We start from the raw sequence: 16441 nt of genomic DNA, 5'->3' as shown, positions 1-16441 counted from the left end.
AGCCTCGAAATTCAGACATCACTGTGCAATCGTCCACGTTACACAAACGCTTCTGTTCCGGCTGTTGCAAACCCCCCTGAAATGTCCGTAATTGAATTATTCCATGAAAATTGTGTCAGCTTCCGGCACAAAAGTAATAAAACATATGAAAAACAGTACAAACAGCTGCTGAAGTGCTGCCTCTTTGCATCTTGAAGATGAGCGATTCTGGAATGGGACGTTGGGGCTGAGACATCCCAGGACAGTATCAAAATACACACACATTTTCAGGGCAAAATAGAGACTTTAAATTATCAAATATTAAAGTATTGTTCACCTTACAAGACTTGTACAGCTATAGGTCACCGTATAGATTTAAAAATGGGAACAAACCACTTTTTTCTAAAGTATTTGACAAGAACATATACCTTATATTCTATTGCAATACCTTAATAAGCTGTGCCAGAGAAAGAGGTGCAGGAGAGTCATCGATCTGTTCACAAAAAATGAAACAGGTATTCAATGGTACATTCCAGACAGAGCGCAGCAACCGCGGGACAGCAGCACAAAAGCACTGTCACAACTTCAAATGTTGTCGCCGTACTGTTCCACAGTCATGGGCGAACCTTACAGCGATTTATTCCTGCCGCACCGAGTTCTGCTTTGAAATGCATACAGAAACATGGAAAAAAGCCAAATAAACTGTATTTATGAACACGGAGCTTGTGTTGATACACATGCTAGTGAAAAATAGAGAAAAACAACTGTTTTCAAGAAACAAAAACCCACCTGAATTAGTTGGAATACAATATATGCAGTTTCCGTTAAAATAAAGACAAAATATCAAAAACCCGTCAGAGACACATAGTATTCAAGAAAAGCAACAAATCCAGGTCCAGACCATTTACCAGTCCAGTGTATCCGTGTGTTTCTCATTTATATAATATTTTAGCAGCAGAATGACAGTGTTTGCAAACCTGAAGAAAAACACCGCCCCCTTCCCAAAGGTGAATTCATAGCTGTGTAGCAACGATATTGAAATTCACGGCGATCCATCAAAGCCATTTTTGTACTCAGAGGGGCCCAACAAAATCACTGCAATTACACGGTTTTAGGAACAAATCCCCAAGTATTTAAGGACACGCCAAGGAAGCACGGAGCTGCACAGCAGTGTCCTCACAACAACGGCGTCACTCACCTTCTACCTTGCTGAGGCCAATATTTACAACGTTTACTGGAAAATACATTCTGTTAATGCTTGGAAAACTCATACAAGGCTGCGTTGGTTACAATTCAGCATGGTGTGCAGGAAAAAGGGTCAGATAATGTTTTTACATACGGCTTTTGCTGTTCCGCTCACCGGCTCCTTTGGACAAAGGTTCCATGTCACCCGGGTGTGGCAGCCGAGCGCCCCCTAGGGGAGGGGGAGCCTGTCAGCCCCGGGCTGTCACTGCCTGCTGTCCCCGCTGTCACCAGCGAGGCCTCTACAAACCAGCCATAACTTCCCCAGACTTGGAGCCAAACTGCTCCAAGGTCTCCAAGACAAGTCGAGAAGAATGACACGGGACAGAGGGACCTGATGGACCCACACTTAGACTTGTTTCCAGTCCTGCCTCATGTCCCATCTCTTGCTGCTCCTGACTGAGCTTCCTGGATAGGGACCTTGGTCTTGGTTGTTGCCGGCCTGGTCCAGGACTGTTGATGGACCCTGTCACCAGCAACCAGCTCTGCCTACTGCATCCAGACCCTGTGGGACTGTGCCCCTGCTGCTGAGTGTGCCGTGGATGCTGCCATCCCCCTTGGCTCCTTGCTCGTCACCGCTCACACAGACATCCTGCTCTCGCTGCTGCTTGACACAAACTTCCTTCTTCATGGCATCTCTGCCTTTAGAACCTCCTCAGGTACACAGGTTTTCTAAGATTCGCACCCTCTATAATAAAACCACTTAGACATCCTCCTGATGCAGAAGATAATCTGAATTATAACACTTAGAAGACACCAATGGCCCTAAGCCCTTGTCTAATCTCTTTCTGAAAGTATTTATGTCTCACTTCAGTAATGTCCCATGCCATAAGCAGTCACAACTTACATTCCAAGAGGGAAAACCACTTTTTCCTGTATATTTATTTGCTCCTTTATCTTTGTGTCTCAACTTTCATATCACAAGAAATAGGGAATAATCATTCCCAACTCTCCCCCTATCCTCCTCCTTTTTTTTCTTTTTTTTTTCCTTTTTTTGTTCCTTTTTTTTCCTTTTTCCCCAGGCACCATGGTCCATATCCCTGCTCACCCTTCCTGTCCTCCTCTGTACAATTTCAGGAGCCAGAGCCTAAGCTGTCGTTATCACAGACCTGCTGATGCACTGCAGCAAAGACACAACGCATTCCCTCACTCAGACCAAGCGCAGTGCAGGGGGAACATGTTCAGCGTAGAAAACAGTTCATAATACGGAAGATGAACAAAGGACGCTGGGAGGCATTCTTAAGTTCAGTACTTTGTTAATATTACGTGACTAAGACAAAAATTCTTATTCTGTACATGTAAACACAAAACTATTCTACACTGTACAAATTTCATCCCGATACACGGTGCTCTCATTTACTCCTTAGATAACTCTGGCCTCAGCCTCCCTACACTAACATTAATAGAAAATGTTCCCTTTTCCCAGGTCTGCTGGAGGACTCGTCAGCTACTTGCAGACTTTCCTCTTACCCTCAGTCCTTGAAAGTTTACCCTTCTTACACTGGAAAAAAGCAAGACTCAATGCATCTGGCAACCAAAAAAACGTTCACAGCAGGATTCTGATTTGCAGATGTCAAAGAATCCTGTTATTAACTTTGACCTTCAATTTTTCTTATCAAAAACAGAGAACGAAAGTTGGTACTGAAGTCCACATACTTTAGTTTAATCAAGACTAAGATAATGTCCAGAACTATAGAGATCTTGATCCAGACATATTAGAAACAAGCAATGAGGTTTGGAAAAAAAGGTTTCATTCTGTTATAAACAGCAAACACAAATTCTTCATGAACAGTTTATTTGCTTATTTTCCCAGCTGAAGCCAGTCCAGAATTTAGTCAGGACAAACATGAAGATGAGATTTTAAGACTGATTTGAAGACAGAACGAAACACTGAAACTAGGCTTCTCATGAAAGAGAAGTTCTATTTAGATCCTTTAAAAGTGAAAAGCAAGTATTTGGTATGAAAGGGAAGAACATCAAAGCAACCAAGTTAAATGCAATATTAACACCAGACACACACTAAGAGCAGAACTGCAGGTGAACACGTTAAGGTAAACGAGTGTACTCAGTCTGACAAAACAACAAAGAAAAGTAGTTAAAACTACCGTTACAATAAATCTCTACTATCATCCTAAGCGATACTGTCTCACTGTAATATTCTCTATCACTCTGTTCACTGTTGTCTTTTCTATTTTACCTAAATCCTTAGGGCTGAGGATGATTTTTTCCATTTATTTTGCTACAGGACTCAGCACCAAGTAGTCTGAGCACTAACTGAAGCTGACAGGCACCCAAACTACACAAATAAGTTAGAAAGCCTGGAGCTCTACTGTAATAGTTTGGTCAGCGGTAGAAATGTGAATGAGAACTTGAGACAGAAATGTTTAAACCAACATTATTTAAGTGGCAAAGTCAGGCTAGGAAACGTTAGATCAAAACCTACCTATGCGACCTTAGTTCTGGGAATGCAATACAATAATGCATTGTATTTCCTACAATAACACCGCCTCACTTTGCACACAGAATGGATATACAAAACTGGAGCTAAGAATGTGCTGGCAACGAACAAGATGATCTATTTCAAACTTCAACTATTTCACCATCGAATCACATTCTTGTAATGAAGGAGGTTAAGAAGAATAAAGTACCTATCACCTCCATGAACTTTAAACAGCAGGAACATCAAGTGTGAAACATTATGTTTACGGAAATGTGAAAATACCGTGCAATAACTGAAGGTACCTTCAAAGTTAGAAAAGTTTAAAACCTCCGGTTTTGCAACATGTCAAAATAGCAGATTCATAAAAACTGAAGTAGTTTCTCATAGTATTATTGTTCTAGTAGTATTATTGTTCAAAATTCAAACATAGCAACAAGTTTATGAACTTTAAACCATTTCAGAAACATGCCAAAAAAAAAAAGTAATTTTGAGTAGAAGAGCAAAATGGTAGAGTACCTGACTGACTCTACTGACTTCCTCTTCTTCTTCTTCAGCTTCTTCCCCAAAGGAAAGCAGATTAAAATTCCTTTAAGAGAGAAAACACATTTACAGGATAGAATAATAGAATTATAGAATCATTTTGGTTGGAATAGGCCCTCAAGATCACCAAGTCCAACTAGAATCTAACTCTGGCACTAAACCATGTCCCTAGGAATCTCACCTACCCATCTCTTAAAGCCCTCCAGGGATGGTGACCCCCCCGCCTCCCAGGGCAGCCTGGTCCAGTGCCTGACAGCCCTTGCCAGGAAGAAGTTTTTCCTCATGCTACTTTCCAGCCACTGTTCCCCGAGCCTGTAGCGCTGCCTGGGCTTGTTGAGATCCAAGCGCAGGGCCCGGCACTTGGTCTTGTTGAACCTCATACAATTGGCCTCAGCCCATCGATCCAGCTGGTCCAGATCCCTCTGTAGACCCCTCCCGCCCTCCAGCAGATCAACACTCCCACCCAGCTTGGTGTCATCTGCAAACTTACTAAGGCTGCACTCGAACCCCTTGTCCAGATCATTGATAAAGAGATTGAACAGAACTGGCCCCAGTGTTGAGCCCCGGGCAGCACCACTCGTGGCCGGCCAACAACTGGATTGGATGCCATTCACTGCAACTCTTTGGGCCATAGTAAAGCTTGAAGTACTATTTCATTAACAGCCAATAAACTTCAAGCCTGCTACTTTCATATTCTATGCATTCTTTTAAAAGAACTTTTTGCCCTGCTAAATGTACAAGCTTCAAACAACTGTAATGCGTTGTTTTGCAATGAACCACTAATATTCAGAGATGCTCTATTCCTGAGACAGAACAATCAGGATAGTAAAGCATCAGTTTGAAAACAGCAAGATGGAATTTAAGCATTCTGCCTTGATTAATTTTCACAGACTCTTCAATGCTGACAACTCTGAAAACAGAAAAAAAAATATTAAAAATGCAACATCTCTAACAGAGCAACACCCAAGTAACAAACCGTACTTTCAAGATATGATGGCTCAAATAGGCATCAAATGTACACGCATCCAGAGAATGTAATTAAGACAAAAAACCATCTATAAGAATTGTTCAAAAGTATTTCTTTACGTTCTTTTGGAACCACTCAGTCACAATATGTTGGCTTCTGTCCAACAGAACTGCAAGCATACACAGTTTAGACTCTCGTTCTTGTACCCACTGCAAAGAGCATTACAGAGCTGCCATCAACAAAAAAACTACAGCAAATGGAACATGAGAAGCACAAAAAGAAAAAAAAAGTAAAAATGCTGATACAGAAATGAGAATTTCGGAGGTTGTCCAATACTCTATCATTGCCATTTCATACATACATTAAAGAAGCGGTTAGACTTTGTAAACACTTGCTGAAAATGAACCTCCCCAAAGCCTCTGACATACAACTCTTCAGGTATACATAATCGATTTTTTTTCACTGGGTTGCTTAATAACCTTAAAAAACATTGTCTGAATGTTAGTCAATATTTACTAAATAGAGATAAATTCATCAACATATTAAAGTTAAACCATAGTTATAACCTCTATTTTACAGAAAAGGCACGAAGAGAACAACACTGAATATAAAATAATTTTAACAGCTCCTATCCCATTCAGTCATTGCCTTCCATACAAAGCTGGATGAAATTTCCACATGCTTCTGGTGCTTCTTTTGACCATAGCTCTGTATCTATATCTCCTGCTGTTGTCCTCAACAAAACCTATAGAGATAAATACATCATTAGTTTTATCGTAACTTTGTCACTGTGCAAATAATATCTTTGCTAAGTTAAACCAGTGCTTCTGAACTCCTTACATTACTAACAGCAGCAGACATTCGAATGTGCCAGGCAGCTGCTGTTATCCCAGACAGCATTGCCAGTTCCTAAGATGCAGTTCTGGATCGATACACATAGCAAGGCTTTGAGGCCAATAAGCTGTGGTACCCGACACACGAGAGAAACCTAGATACCCTTTCTCGCTTCCATAATGAAGCAACATAGGAAACACAATTATGCCTTAAATCTCCAAAGGCATTATACCTCTCTCATGAGCAATACCATTAAATCAAATGAAAGATCATATTAAAATGAAGAACTTAGGCTACAGTCAAGAACAGAGGAAACGAAACCCTTCAAGGGCTGCTGTGCCATGGCCCCACACAGCACACACCGCCTTCGCCTCAGGCCGCATCTTCAGGGGCTGCACCGCCTCAAACTATTCAAACCGGCCCGCAACGCGGACACCACCGCCACCACCACACCCGTGTCCTCCTCACCTCCCCCAGCCCTGCCACACGCAATTCCTTCACACCCCGCACCATTCAGCAGCAGCCCCTGTGCACACCGCGACCCCCGCACCCGGCTCCTCGCAGAGCGCGCGATCCACGCCCCGAGCGGCCCCGCGCCCCACGCCCCGCGCACGCGCGCCAGCAGCGGCTCCCGCCCGCAGCCCCCTCCCTGCGGGGCAGCGCAGCTCCCTCACCCCCGCCGGCCTGGGCTCGCCCACGGCAGCCCCTGCCCCCGGCGAGCCCCCTTGCCGTTGGTGGGGGGCTCCTGGATGCAGATGTTGCTCATGGTGGGGAAAAGCGAGTCCCAGCAGGGGACCAACCATCCAGGCCCGGCAGCCGGTTACGCTTCGCCTGCAACGCTGCCCGCCCCTCCGAACCTCCCGCCATCTCGGACGCATCTACGCAGCCCAGGGAGGTGGGGAGGTGGCTGCCCAAGCCAGGAGGAAGGAAGAAGGACGAAGGGATGAGTCCCCGTTTGAAGTCTCTACGGGAGTCACTGAGGAACAACTTCCTTTCAGAAAGACCTGCAGCCTTCTCCAGACATCTGCAGCCCCTCCCCGTGACTCCCGCCCGGTGCTGAGGTCCCCCGTCCTCCCTGTGAGAGGTACGGTCCAAGAGTGCGCCGGGCAAAGCCTTCCGGCGGGAGAGGCGGCGCCGCCAGCCCAGTCCGGGCGAGGACGGCGGCGGGAGGTGCGGAGGCGCTGCCGGGTAAGGGGCTCCCAGCCAGGTTTGCGGGGCCGGCAGTCTCAGTGGCCGCCTGGGCCCACGGCTGGCGTGTTGGAAAGGGGAAATAAGCGGCGGGCCGATGGAAAATGACGCGGGAAGGTGGCGGGGCCGCGCGTGCAGCGAGAGGCGGGGCGGGCGCGTTTCCCGGGGCTGCCGTGGAGAAGCGTTGCTCCGGGCGGCACAGCCGGGGCTCTGAACCAGGCGGCGTTGCGGTAGCGGGAGGGAGGCCGGGAAGCGGGCTGAGGGAAGCGGGCAGGGGCTGAGCGCAGCCGTGCACTCGCTCCCTTCTAGGCCTGCGGGGCCTCTCCGCAGCGTTTCGCGTGGATGAGGACCAAGTGCTGTGTTCCTGTCGCCTGTTAGTATAAGCCACCTTCTGTAAAGCTGGATCCAAAGAGTGGTGGTTGTTCTTAGGCTTGGTTTTCCTTGCCGCTTTTTGTTCTGGATTGTTTGTGTCCCACTAGATTATTGCTTCAATAGACCCGCTGAGAATGGTGGGGAGGCAGGACAAGCAGGAACACCTGCTCTGTTTGCAAGGGGTTTAGATGTACGTTAGACCAACATACGGCCATTGCTTCATCGTTCTTTCTTGATCCTGAGACGTGAGCAGCGTTTGGCTGTTTTGAGTATTTCTTTGACATGACATTGCAAGGTACAGGTGTACTTTTGTTCCTTGTTTCTTGACATTTCCTTCCCTGTTCCTTACCTCCTTGACCCTCCTGGATTTCCCTCAAAAGACAGCCGTAAAACATGCGCCTAAGCACTGCTGAGTTTATAGACCCTGAAGATGATGGCAGAAAACCATGTGTTATAATGGAGCGTATGTATTGTTATTGCTCAGCTTTCCAGCACTCTTCATGGCATAGACCAGTAAGTTGTCCAAGTTTTCAAGTGAGTTTTCCAGCCTGGGGTTTGAAGGGTTCTCTGTTTATTTGAGTAAGTTTTTCTGAAGACAGTGCTTGTCTCAGTAAATCAAAGTTTAAATTATTGGAGATGATGTACCCCCTTTCTGGTTTTCTGATTTCCGTCATGGGTTTCTTGTTATGTTTGCTTAATTATTTATTTACATAAATGACCTAGTTATGCAGAAAACTGTATATAACTGTTGAAGGCACTGATTTTTTCATACTCTGTTCAGCTGAAGATAGAAGGGCACTGTCGAGGTTCAATTGCGGGGTGACAATCAAACCCTGGCAGATGTATTGTGAAACCCCTCTCCCCCCACTTCCCCCTTTTGCCCTTCCCACTCAGCACAGGCGATCGGGAGGGAAAGGAGGACAGAGGGAAGAGAGTTGGGAAATTAAAAATGTTTTACTAATGCTACTGATAAAATAGAGAAAATAATACAAAATATACATAACCGATCTTGAAAGTCCCGGCAACTGCAGAGCAGGCACCCGAAGTCCTGGACTGGACTCTGCAGCAACCGGAGCTGGATTCAGTCTGTCACTGGCCTCAGTTCACAGGGACGACTCGCAAGGTCCTCTCCTAATGTCACCACAGGGAAAAGGGACGAGATCCTCGTGATCTCCCACTTTTCTATGAAGTATTCACGTGAATGGGATGTTATACACAGTTGGTCAGTTTTTGGTCACCTGTTTCTCGTTGTCCCTCTCACGAGATGTCCATCCATCCTTATCAATAACCTCACATCCCATTGCTGTGTTCACCAAAACATGGATCTGGTTCTCCAGGAAAATGCAGCTGATATGGAGCTTTCGCTGACAGGGAAATTCACTACAAGAGAAACTTGTTTGTTAACAAAACCAGGACAGGCACCTGTTTATTTTGGAAATTCAGTTGTGACTTTCATTACACAGGCTCAGAAGGTAAAAATACCACCGATCTGGTTTTGAGGATGGGTCTCTGGGGTTTCTCTTTTTCAGAGTCCTGTCCTCTTGTGTCTGTTTAACTAAACTGTGGGCTCAGATGGGAAAATTGCGCACTTTCTGTAACTGAAGTTTGTACTGTTCTGATCCGCTATCTCCACGCTTTTCTGTTACTCTTTTAACTTTAATTCACATTTACTTTCTTGCACCCATTAGTTCTTTGTATTTGGTGCCACGTTTCCTGGATTCAGAATCACTTCGCAATTTGTTTCGCTTTTTAAAACATTTTTCTCTCTGTCTTTTGCCACTTTTCAGGAGTGATTATTTATCTTTTTTTAATTGCCTTTTTAAGACAAGTCTTGCAATTCAAACGTCAGTTACTTCAGAGTTTCCATTGAATGTCTGTCAGCACCCACGCACTGCTATAATTTATAAGTACACTTGTTGTGGATCACTGGAGTGTCACAGCTGTTACTGTGTTCATACTGTAACTGAAGAAATGCATAAGCTTTCAGAGAAGTTGAATAATTGTTAGAATTATAATGGAAAGGTCATAATAAATCAAGTGGGGGTTTGGCAATAAGTTATGTAAAACTAAATGATCCATAGCCGTTTATAGTCGCCAAATTTGTTCTGATAAATTGCTGCACAGAAAAGTGACCTTAGAAATGCACTGGTTTGCTTTTCTTTAAGTTATTTTTAAGAGATTTTAGTGTATTTAGTATCCGGAGAAGTGATAACTCCTGTCTGCATGGTGACTTTGTTAGGCCAGATTTAAAAGAAACTTGAGAGTTCTGCTTAGCAACATCAAATTGATGAGATTTTCTCTTTCAGGTGGCAATAAGGACAACACCAGAGCAGGATGCAAGAAGTGTGGCTGCCGTGAGTCTGTAGCTTAGCACTCCTGTGTATTCCGAATTACATCCATAAGTTACAAACCATCTTTTGAATTCATTTTATCTCTTTTATTATTTCAACAGGTGTCCTAGACCTTCTTGGCTTCCAGCCCCAGTGGCATTTGTGATCCCCAGGTCACCTCCCTCTCCCTGGGAGCGTCTGCTCCTTTTCTGGCTGCCAGCCTGGACTCGTTGAGTAGGCAAGTGTGACGTGCTGCCCCCTGCAGCTTCAGGTCTTGTCCTTGTGCTCATTGTCCTTGGACCACGTAGCTGAAATGACCCCGTACTTCACCGGCTGAAGTTCGGTCTTCCATGGTGCACCAGACGTTCTTGTTTTCTCCACCCCATTTTTCTGCAGGGCTTCAAGGAAGAACGCGAGGAGCAGGGAACGTTCCTGGGACAGTTCACTTTCCTGGCGGCGCTGAATCCCAGCCAGACCTTCCAGCTGAAGGTACGGGGACACAGAGGGAGGGGAACTGTAGGAGAGGAGGAGAAATGCAGTTGAATGGTCAGAGGCTTCCCTGCCAAAGGGTACAGGCAGCCCTGTCCTTGAGCGTGTGCCACGCTGGCCTTTCTTCTGCTTTCACTTCCTGGAGGCGGATGCCTGCGCTGCCATCTTCTCTTTCATTTTGGGTGCTTAGTGCTTAGAAGCACCACAGTTGAAGCTGGAACCAGCTTGACTGTCTGGACCCCAAGTGCACACAAGCGGCCACATCCCGTAGGATGCACGACTGCTGGTCTGCCAGTTAGGGACCAGAAATACTGGGCTTCCTGAGGGTTCTGTAGGTGCAGGCAATGACCAGAGACAGGGAAGCCATTCTGTTTCCATGGCTTTCTAGAAAAGGCAAAGAGACGTTATAGTGACCCCAGCACGGGGTCTTCTGACTGTGGAAGCCAGTGCCACAAAGCAGGTGAGAGCTTTCCAGCGTATTTGCTGAGCCACGTGGTCGCTGCTTCTTCCTTTGCTGTTCTCGTGGCCCAATGGGGTAGAACAGGATAAGAACATCTTGACCAGGACAGCTCAAAAGCCCCCGCGGGGCAGCAGGAAGGAAGCTGCGGCGCTTCTGTCAGTGCTCACGGGCCAGAGAGGAAAAGGCAACTCATTTCTCCTTGTCATTGCAGAACGAGCTCCCTGGGGTCGTGAATTACATCAGGCTGCAAGTGCTGAGCAACTGGGGCCACCCGGACTACACCTGCCTGTATCGGTTCAGGGTGCACGGGGATCCACCCAAAGATGGGGGAGAGGTGCCGGTTCCATCTGTCAATAAATTCCATTAATGTTCACCCAGTGGAGTTCCCGTCTGCTTTGCCTGTGATGCTGCCTGGTCCTCCCTGAGCTCGCTGGAGCTCCCCGTCCTTCTCTAAACCCACCAGCTTATGGGAGACTTCAGGAGTCCACAGCAAGGTTTTCCTAATTAAAAGAAACAGGAAAACTCCATAACAAATCTGCAGAAAGCCTGACATCCACACACTCGCTGCCTACACAGGAACATCAGCAAGGCCCTTCCTGTGCACTAAAGATGGAATTAATGGACAGGTTTCCTGTGCAGGAAGCAACTAAGGATCAGCTGGGTGGAACCATCTGTTGTTACCTGTTTTCACAAGAAGCAGAAGCTGCTTCAGCTGCCATCTTTCAGTCTGTTGCTGATGAGAAAATGGAAGTGTCTTTTTTTGTAAGAAGGCAACCTTAATTGGAAAGTTGGTTCCTGGACTTATTTGCCTCTCTGGGTACCTATGGACTTAATAGCCCAGGAACCCTTACAGAGTGATTAGCAAAGCAATCCCAGGACACTTAAGAGATCCCATGCCCACACCAGTCCGTCTTTCCTTTTCACCCGAGCTCCCCAGGCCCCAGGGCAGGAGCAGGCAGGGCAGTCGTGCACTCGGGCTGCACCAGGGAGGGGAGAGCAGGACCAGCGCTTGGCACCCAGGGCTGGGAGCAGCAGTTTGTGCTCTGAGCTGGGGCTTAGTCCATGTGCAAGCCCAGCACGGATCCAGATACCAAACTGAGGGTGTCAGTTCATCCCCGGTGCCACACGCACGGCACCTTCTCCCATCGCCTCCTCCCGATGAGCTGTTTTCCAGCCCCTTCCAGCTCAGCCCAGCCCAGCTCAGACACCTGCGCTCTGGCTCAGGGCTGCCTGGGGCTGGTGACCCTCGGGACAGCAGCAGGAACCGCTCTGCCCCTGGGTGTGGGGCTGTCCCTGCACCGAGCCCTCGGGCCCAGGGCTGCTGAACTGGGCCATGGTGGGGCCCAGGGGTGCTGAGGTCCACAGGTCCCCACGGTGTGTCTGTGCTGGGAGACACCTGCTCCTGCAGCACCACTGGTACTGATCCTGAGCCTGGTCCATCCTCACCCAGAAGAACACTTTAGTTTGGTTTTTTTCTTAAAACTGGAGATAATTCACAGAATCACAGAATTGCCTGGGCTGGAGAAGACCTCAGAGATCATCCAGTCCAGCCCTTGGTCCAACTCCAGTCCGTTCACCAGATCATGGCACTCAGTGCCATGGCCAATCTCAGGTTACAAACCTCCAGGGCCGGTGAGTCCAGCACCTCCCTGGGCAGCCATTCCAATGCTGACCACTCTCTCTGCACAGAATTGCTTTCTCATCTCCAGCCTCCATTTCCCCTGGCAGAGTTGAAGCCCCTGCCCCCTTGTCCTATTGCTGAGTGCCTGGGAGAAGAGCCCAATCCCCCCTGGCTAGAACTGCCCTTCAGGTCGTTCTAGAGAGTGCTGAGCTCAGCTCTAAGCCTCCTCTGCTCCAGACTGAACAAGCCCAGCTCCCTCAGCCTCTCCCCATAGGGCTTGTGCTCAAGTCCCTTTCCCAGTCTTGTTGCTCTTCTCTGGACCCGCTCCAGCACTTCAATCTCTTTCCTGAGCTGAGGGGCCCAGAACTGAACACAACACTCCAGGTGTGGCCTCCCCAGTGCAGAGCACAGGGGAAGGATCACTGCCCTTGTCCTGCTGACCACGCTGGTTTGGGTACAGGACAGGACACCATTGGCCTTCTTGGCCACCTGGGCACACTGTTGGCTCCTGTTGAGCTTCCTGTCCATTAGTCCTGATGATGGTCTCAATGCCCTCATCTAAATCATCAATAAAGACGTTAAACAGGACTGGACCCAACAGTGACCCTGGGGACAGCACTGGTGACTGGTCAGCTGGATGCAGCCACGTTCCCCAGCACTCTCTGGGCCCGGCCCTCCAGCCGGTTCTGAACCCAGCAGAGAGTGCGCTTGTCCAAGCCATGGGCTGCCAGCTTTTGCTGGAGTACATTATGGGAGACAGTGTCAAAGGCTTTGCTGCAGTCCAGATAGACCACGTCTACAGCTTTCCCCTCGTCCACCAGGTGGGTGACCCGATCATAAAAGGAGATCAGGTTGGTCAGACAGGACCTGCCCCTCCTAAACCCGTGCTGGCTGGGTCTGATCCCTTGTCCATCCTGAGGGTGCTGTGTGATTGCATTCAGGATGATCTGCTCCACAGCCCTGCCAGGCACCGAGGTCAGGCTGACAGGCCTGGAGTTGCAGCCCTTTTTGTGGATTGGGGTAAAAATCAAATATTTTACGCTTTAAAGTGTGTGTCAAGCATATTCCAGTTAACTCTGAAAGTTCTGTTGCACAGGTCATTTAGTTCATCGCGCGGTTCTGCTGCCCTGCTAAAGTGGCACAAGCTCAAGATCAAACTCCGACTGAGCCCTCGAGCACCCAGCAAACAGCGGAACCATCGAAGGCCCTGGCGTTCGCACGGAAACAATTCCTTTCTAGAATGCATGGGTGTTGCTGGTGACATTAAAAGTCCCCTGAAAGCCCAAAGTCAAACTGATAGTTCCTATTCCTTTTATTAATTGTGCATTAAAAACAGTCTGTAAAAATAATTTAAATTACCAAATTTTCAAAACAGATAAAATGTATTGAAGACCTTTATATATGACCACACAGAGCATACTTTTTAAATTTCCACTTCTATCAGTTCTGAAATGTTACAGTGCCCTTCCTGCATCTCAGTTTTTGAATTTGCTGCTTTTTCATCTTTAGATTTTCCAGCTGATTTTCTTGTAAACTAACGCACTCATTTCATCTCTTTCTCATGTCTACGCATCCTTCTCCTTTGTTATTTGCTTCCGAGGCTTCTTGGCTCCTCTGTAAAAACAGATGTACATAACGTTTTGTGCAGAATGTATTAGAGCAAACCTATATACTTTTCCAGAAACATTTTAAAAATTAAACTTTCAGCAGTTCTAGAAGCAACGGGAAAACCAATCATCCTACTGTAATCCACCCGTGCTTGGAAATGTGCTGCTCTAGTTTTTTCCTCTAAAACCTTCCCCAGCAGATCTGGTGCTTGCACAAAGAGCCCAAATGCAGCAGCACAGCTGCTGGAGGGTTTCACAAGGCGGTTTGGGGTTGTTTGTATCTGTGCGGTGCCTCAGCAGAATTTGCATCTCGGGCTGGAGTCAGAAGGCCCCATACAGAACAGGGAACTGCCCGGGTGAACTGGAACTGACCGCTGGGTCACCTGGGCTTTGGAACACAAAGTCACAAAGTTGCACTTTCCTGAGCCACCCGCTCTGGACCGATCTCCCAGAGCAAGCTCGTGCTCTCCAAACACCCACGGGACCATCTGTATGGGGATGGAGCAGAAGGCTTGGCGAGGAGGTTGGTTGAATGTAAATACGCTCCAGTGACTTGCACCTGTCTGTAGAACAGCACACACGTCACACCAATTGTCCTACTGACCCTGTGTGCCCGATGAGCAGAACCTCTGTGTTAGATAACACAGGCCTGCGAGAAACTCTGGGCCCTTATGGCTGTGTCTGGGATTCCCGCTCTGCTGTGAGAAAGAGCGGGAGGCTGCGCCTGCCTGAAGCCGCGAAACACAGGCGAGCTCAGCAGGGCCAGGGATCTCCCAGCAGGGCTGGGCTGACCAGCGCCTGCGTCCCCGCTGCTGTCACCTCTGCTGGGAGCTCAGGGGCGGCTTTGGAGATCCCCCAGTGGAGAGGGAACTAAAATAAAACTTGCTCGATGAACTCAAGAAAGGGCAGCGCTCAACAGCCTTCAAACTGAACCATTGCTCCAAGGGCCATGAGGTACAGACTCCAATGCTTTGCTTTCATATCAGCGATGCTGTAAAACATCAGGCGTCACGGGTGAGTCATCCAGCCAAAATTACATGTCTGCAAACAAACGAGCTGTTCTCTGTTCTTTAATGGCTCAGCATTGCTTAGAACCTGGTGGATTTTGGCAGCAACGGCTTTAAGACCAACTTCACATTTTCCAGGTGGGGAGAGATGTTGCTTTTGCAAAAAAGAATGAATTGTAAAAATCTCTCTCGAGCAGTGACCCGAACGGTTGTTTTAAACTTACAGTGAGCATTTTCACGTGCATTTCTTTTCCTCCAACGTGGTGCGCTGTAAAATCCCGGAGAACATTTGTCTGTCGAATAAACATAGACATTGTTTCTTAATTCCAGCTGCAATTTCAGGAAAGACTCTCCAAGTCTGGTATGTGAATTAAATGCTCTATCAGTTGGAGTATCAACGGGAGCACCAGTGAACCCCACATCATCTCTGGAACACATCCAGTGTTAAACACGGACTTGCTCCAGTGCTTTATGGAGCTGTGGAACCTTGCAGCGTTTCCTCCGCTCACGGATCTGCCAAAGGAGGCGATTCCGCCACGGACCCTGCACTGGAACAAAGTCAATATTCTGGTGTTGAAAATCTTCCCAAAGGCAGCAGTTGCTGTTCAATTAAACAAATCCGTAGTGCAATCTCCTCTTCTATCCCTGCTTGTGCAAGCACTCGATAGAAGGCAATGGGCTGTTTGTGTGCTGGCAGCTGACTGTGCAGCAGAGTAAGCTCCCAACCACTGTTTTCTGTGAAATTTGGCTAAAAATATTAATTCTCTTGTTTTCTAATTCAAATCATTAGTTGCAAAATAATCCTACGCTTTTCAGTTCAAACACAACAGGTAAGCATTACCATAGTTTCCCGTTTGGGTCGAAAATCTTCTGTTTGTGTCAAGCTGATGCTTTGGTTTGGAGCATTTCCCACCATACGGCTCAGGTGCTGCTGAAAGGAAAATTGGCAACAGTGGTAATGGTGGCTGCTATGACAAAATTCAGAATGTTTCCTCGGTGACCTCTGTACCAACGTGTCCACATTTAGCCACAGCAAACATTAAAAGAAAACAAAGAGACAAACACACCCAACCCAAACACACACAAGTATTAATGCCAAGATGCGGCAGTGGTGCTGAGATTCATTGAACTCGACTGCATTCGCGGTAACAGCGCAGATAATCTCTCTTAAGGAGGTTCCCTTATTGAAAATTCGAGATAGGGAGGCATCCCAAGCTGCAGATTCAGCTCAGCTTAAGCGAGATGACCGAAACTGGTAAGATGGAATAACTTTCTTCACTTGTGATTATCGAAATTATTTACCACTAAATTTCTACATGAAGTGACAGATTGGAGAGTTAAAAACAAAGTGAAAGATGTAAAATT

The 16441-nt window shown here is 47.2% G+C and overlaps 1 protein-coding gene and 2 long non-coding RNA genes across 11 annotated transcripts in view; 1 reads left to right on the top strand and 2 right to left on the bottom strand.

Annotated features, from left to right (window-relative positions):
* LOC139825618 (uncharacterized) overlaps positions 1-6743 on the bottom strand; it is a 128812-nt gene extending 122069 nt beyond the window's left edge. The window contains exon 1 of the long non-coding RNA XR_011735808.1: positions 6677-6743. This is a non-coding gene — a long non-coding RNA (uncharacterized lncRNA). The remainder of the gene's footprint in view (positions 1-6676) is intronic.
* Positions 6207-11214, top strand: LOC136112530 (uncharacterized). Of its 9 annotated transcripts, none has more exons than XR_011735799.1 (6): positions 6629-7086; positions 7943-8075; positions 9869-9916; positions 10015-10163; positions 10289-10381; positions 11053-11214. XR_011735799.1 is itself a non-coding variant. In XM_071799094.1 (5 exons), exons 1-3 carry the CDS (start codon positions 6264-6266, stop codon positions 10021-10023), a joined length of 984 nt encoding a protein of 327 aa, XP_071655195.1. In that variant the 5' UTR covers positions 6207-6263; the 3' UTR covers positions 10024-10130; positions 10289-10381; positions 11053-11214. The 9 variants fall into 9 exon arrangements, 4 of the variants coding, with proteins under 4 accessions (XP_071655195.1, XP_071655194.1, XP_071655197.1 ...); XR_011735797.1 differs by lacking the exon at positions 6629-7086 and adding an exon at positions 7093-7190; XR_011735796.1 differs by lacking the exon at positions 6629-7086 and adding an exon at positions 8900-9034 and having other exon boundaries at positions 7510-8075.
* A 2646-nt stretch (positions 11215-13860) lies between these two features.
* Positions 13861-16215, bottom strand: LOC139825592 (uncharacterized). Its single transcript, XR_011735744.1, has 3 exons — positions 15918-16215; positions 15301-15369; positions 13861-14076 (listed from the first exon to the last, which is right to left on the bottom strand). It is a non-coding gene; the product is annotated as an uncharacterized lncRNA (long non-coding RNA).
* Positions 16216-16441: the final 226 nt, after the last annotated feature.

The sequence above is a fragment of the Patagioenas fasciata genome, chromosome 25, assembly GCF_037038585.1.
Source record: "Patagioenas fasciata isolate bPatFas1 chromosome 25, bPatFas1.hap1, whole genome shotgun sequence".
NCBI lineage: Eukaryota > Metazoa > Chordata > Aves > Columbiformes > Columbidae > Patagioenas > Patagioenas fasciata.
Note: the sequence above shows the minus strand (reverse complement) of the source record. Positions and strands in the feature narration are given on the sequence as shown.

Excerpts from the sequence above, each read along its gene's own strand:
- LOC136112530 (XM_071799094.1), top strand. The coding sequence starts at position 6,264 with ATGAAAGATCATATTAAAATGAAGAACTTAGGCTACAGTCAAGAACAG. Across the intron at positions 7,191-9,868 it reads AGGTGCGGAGGCGCTGCCGG|GTGGCAATAAGGACAACACC; the intron begins GTAAGGGGCTCC and ends TTTCTCTTTCAG.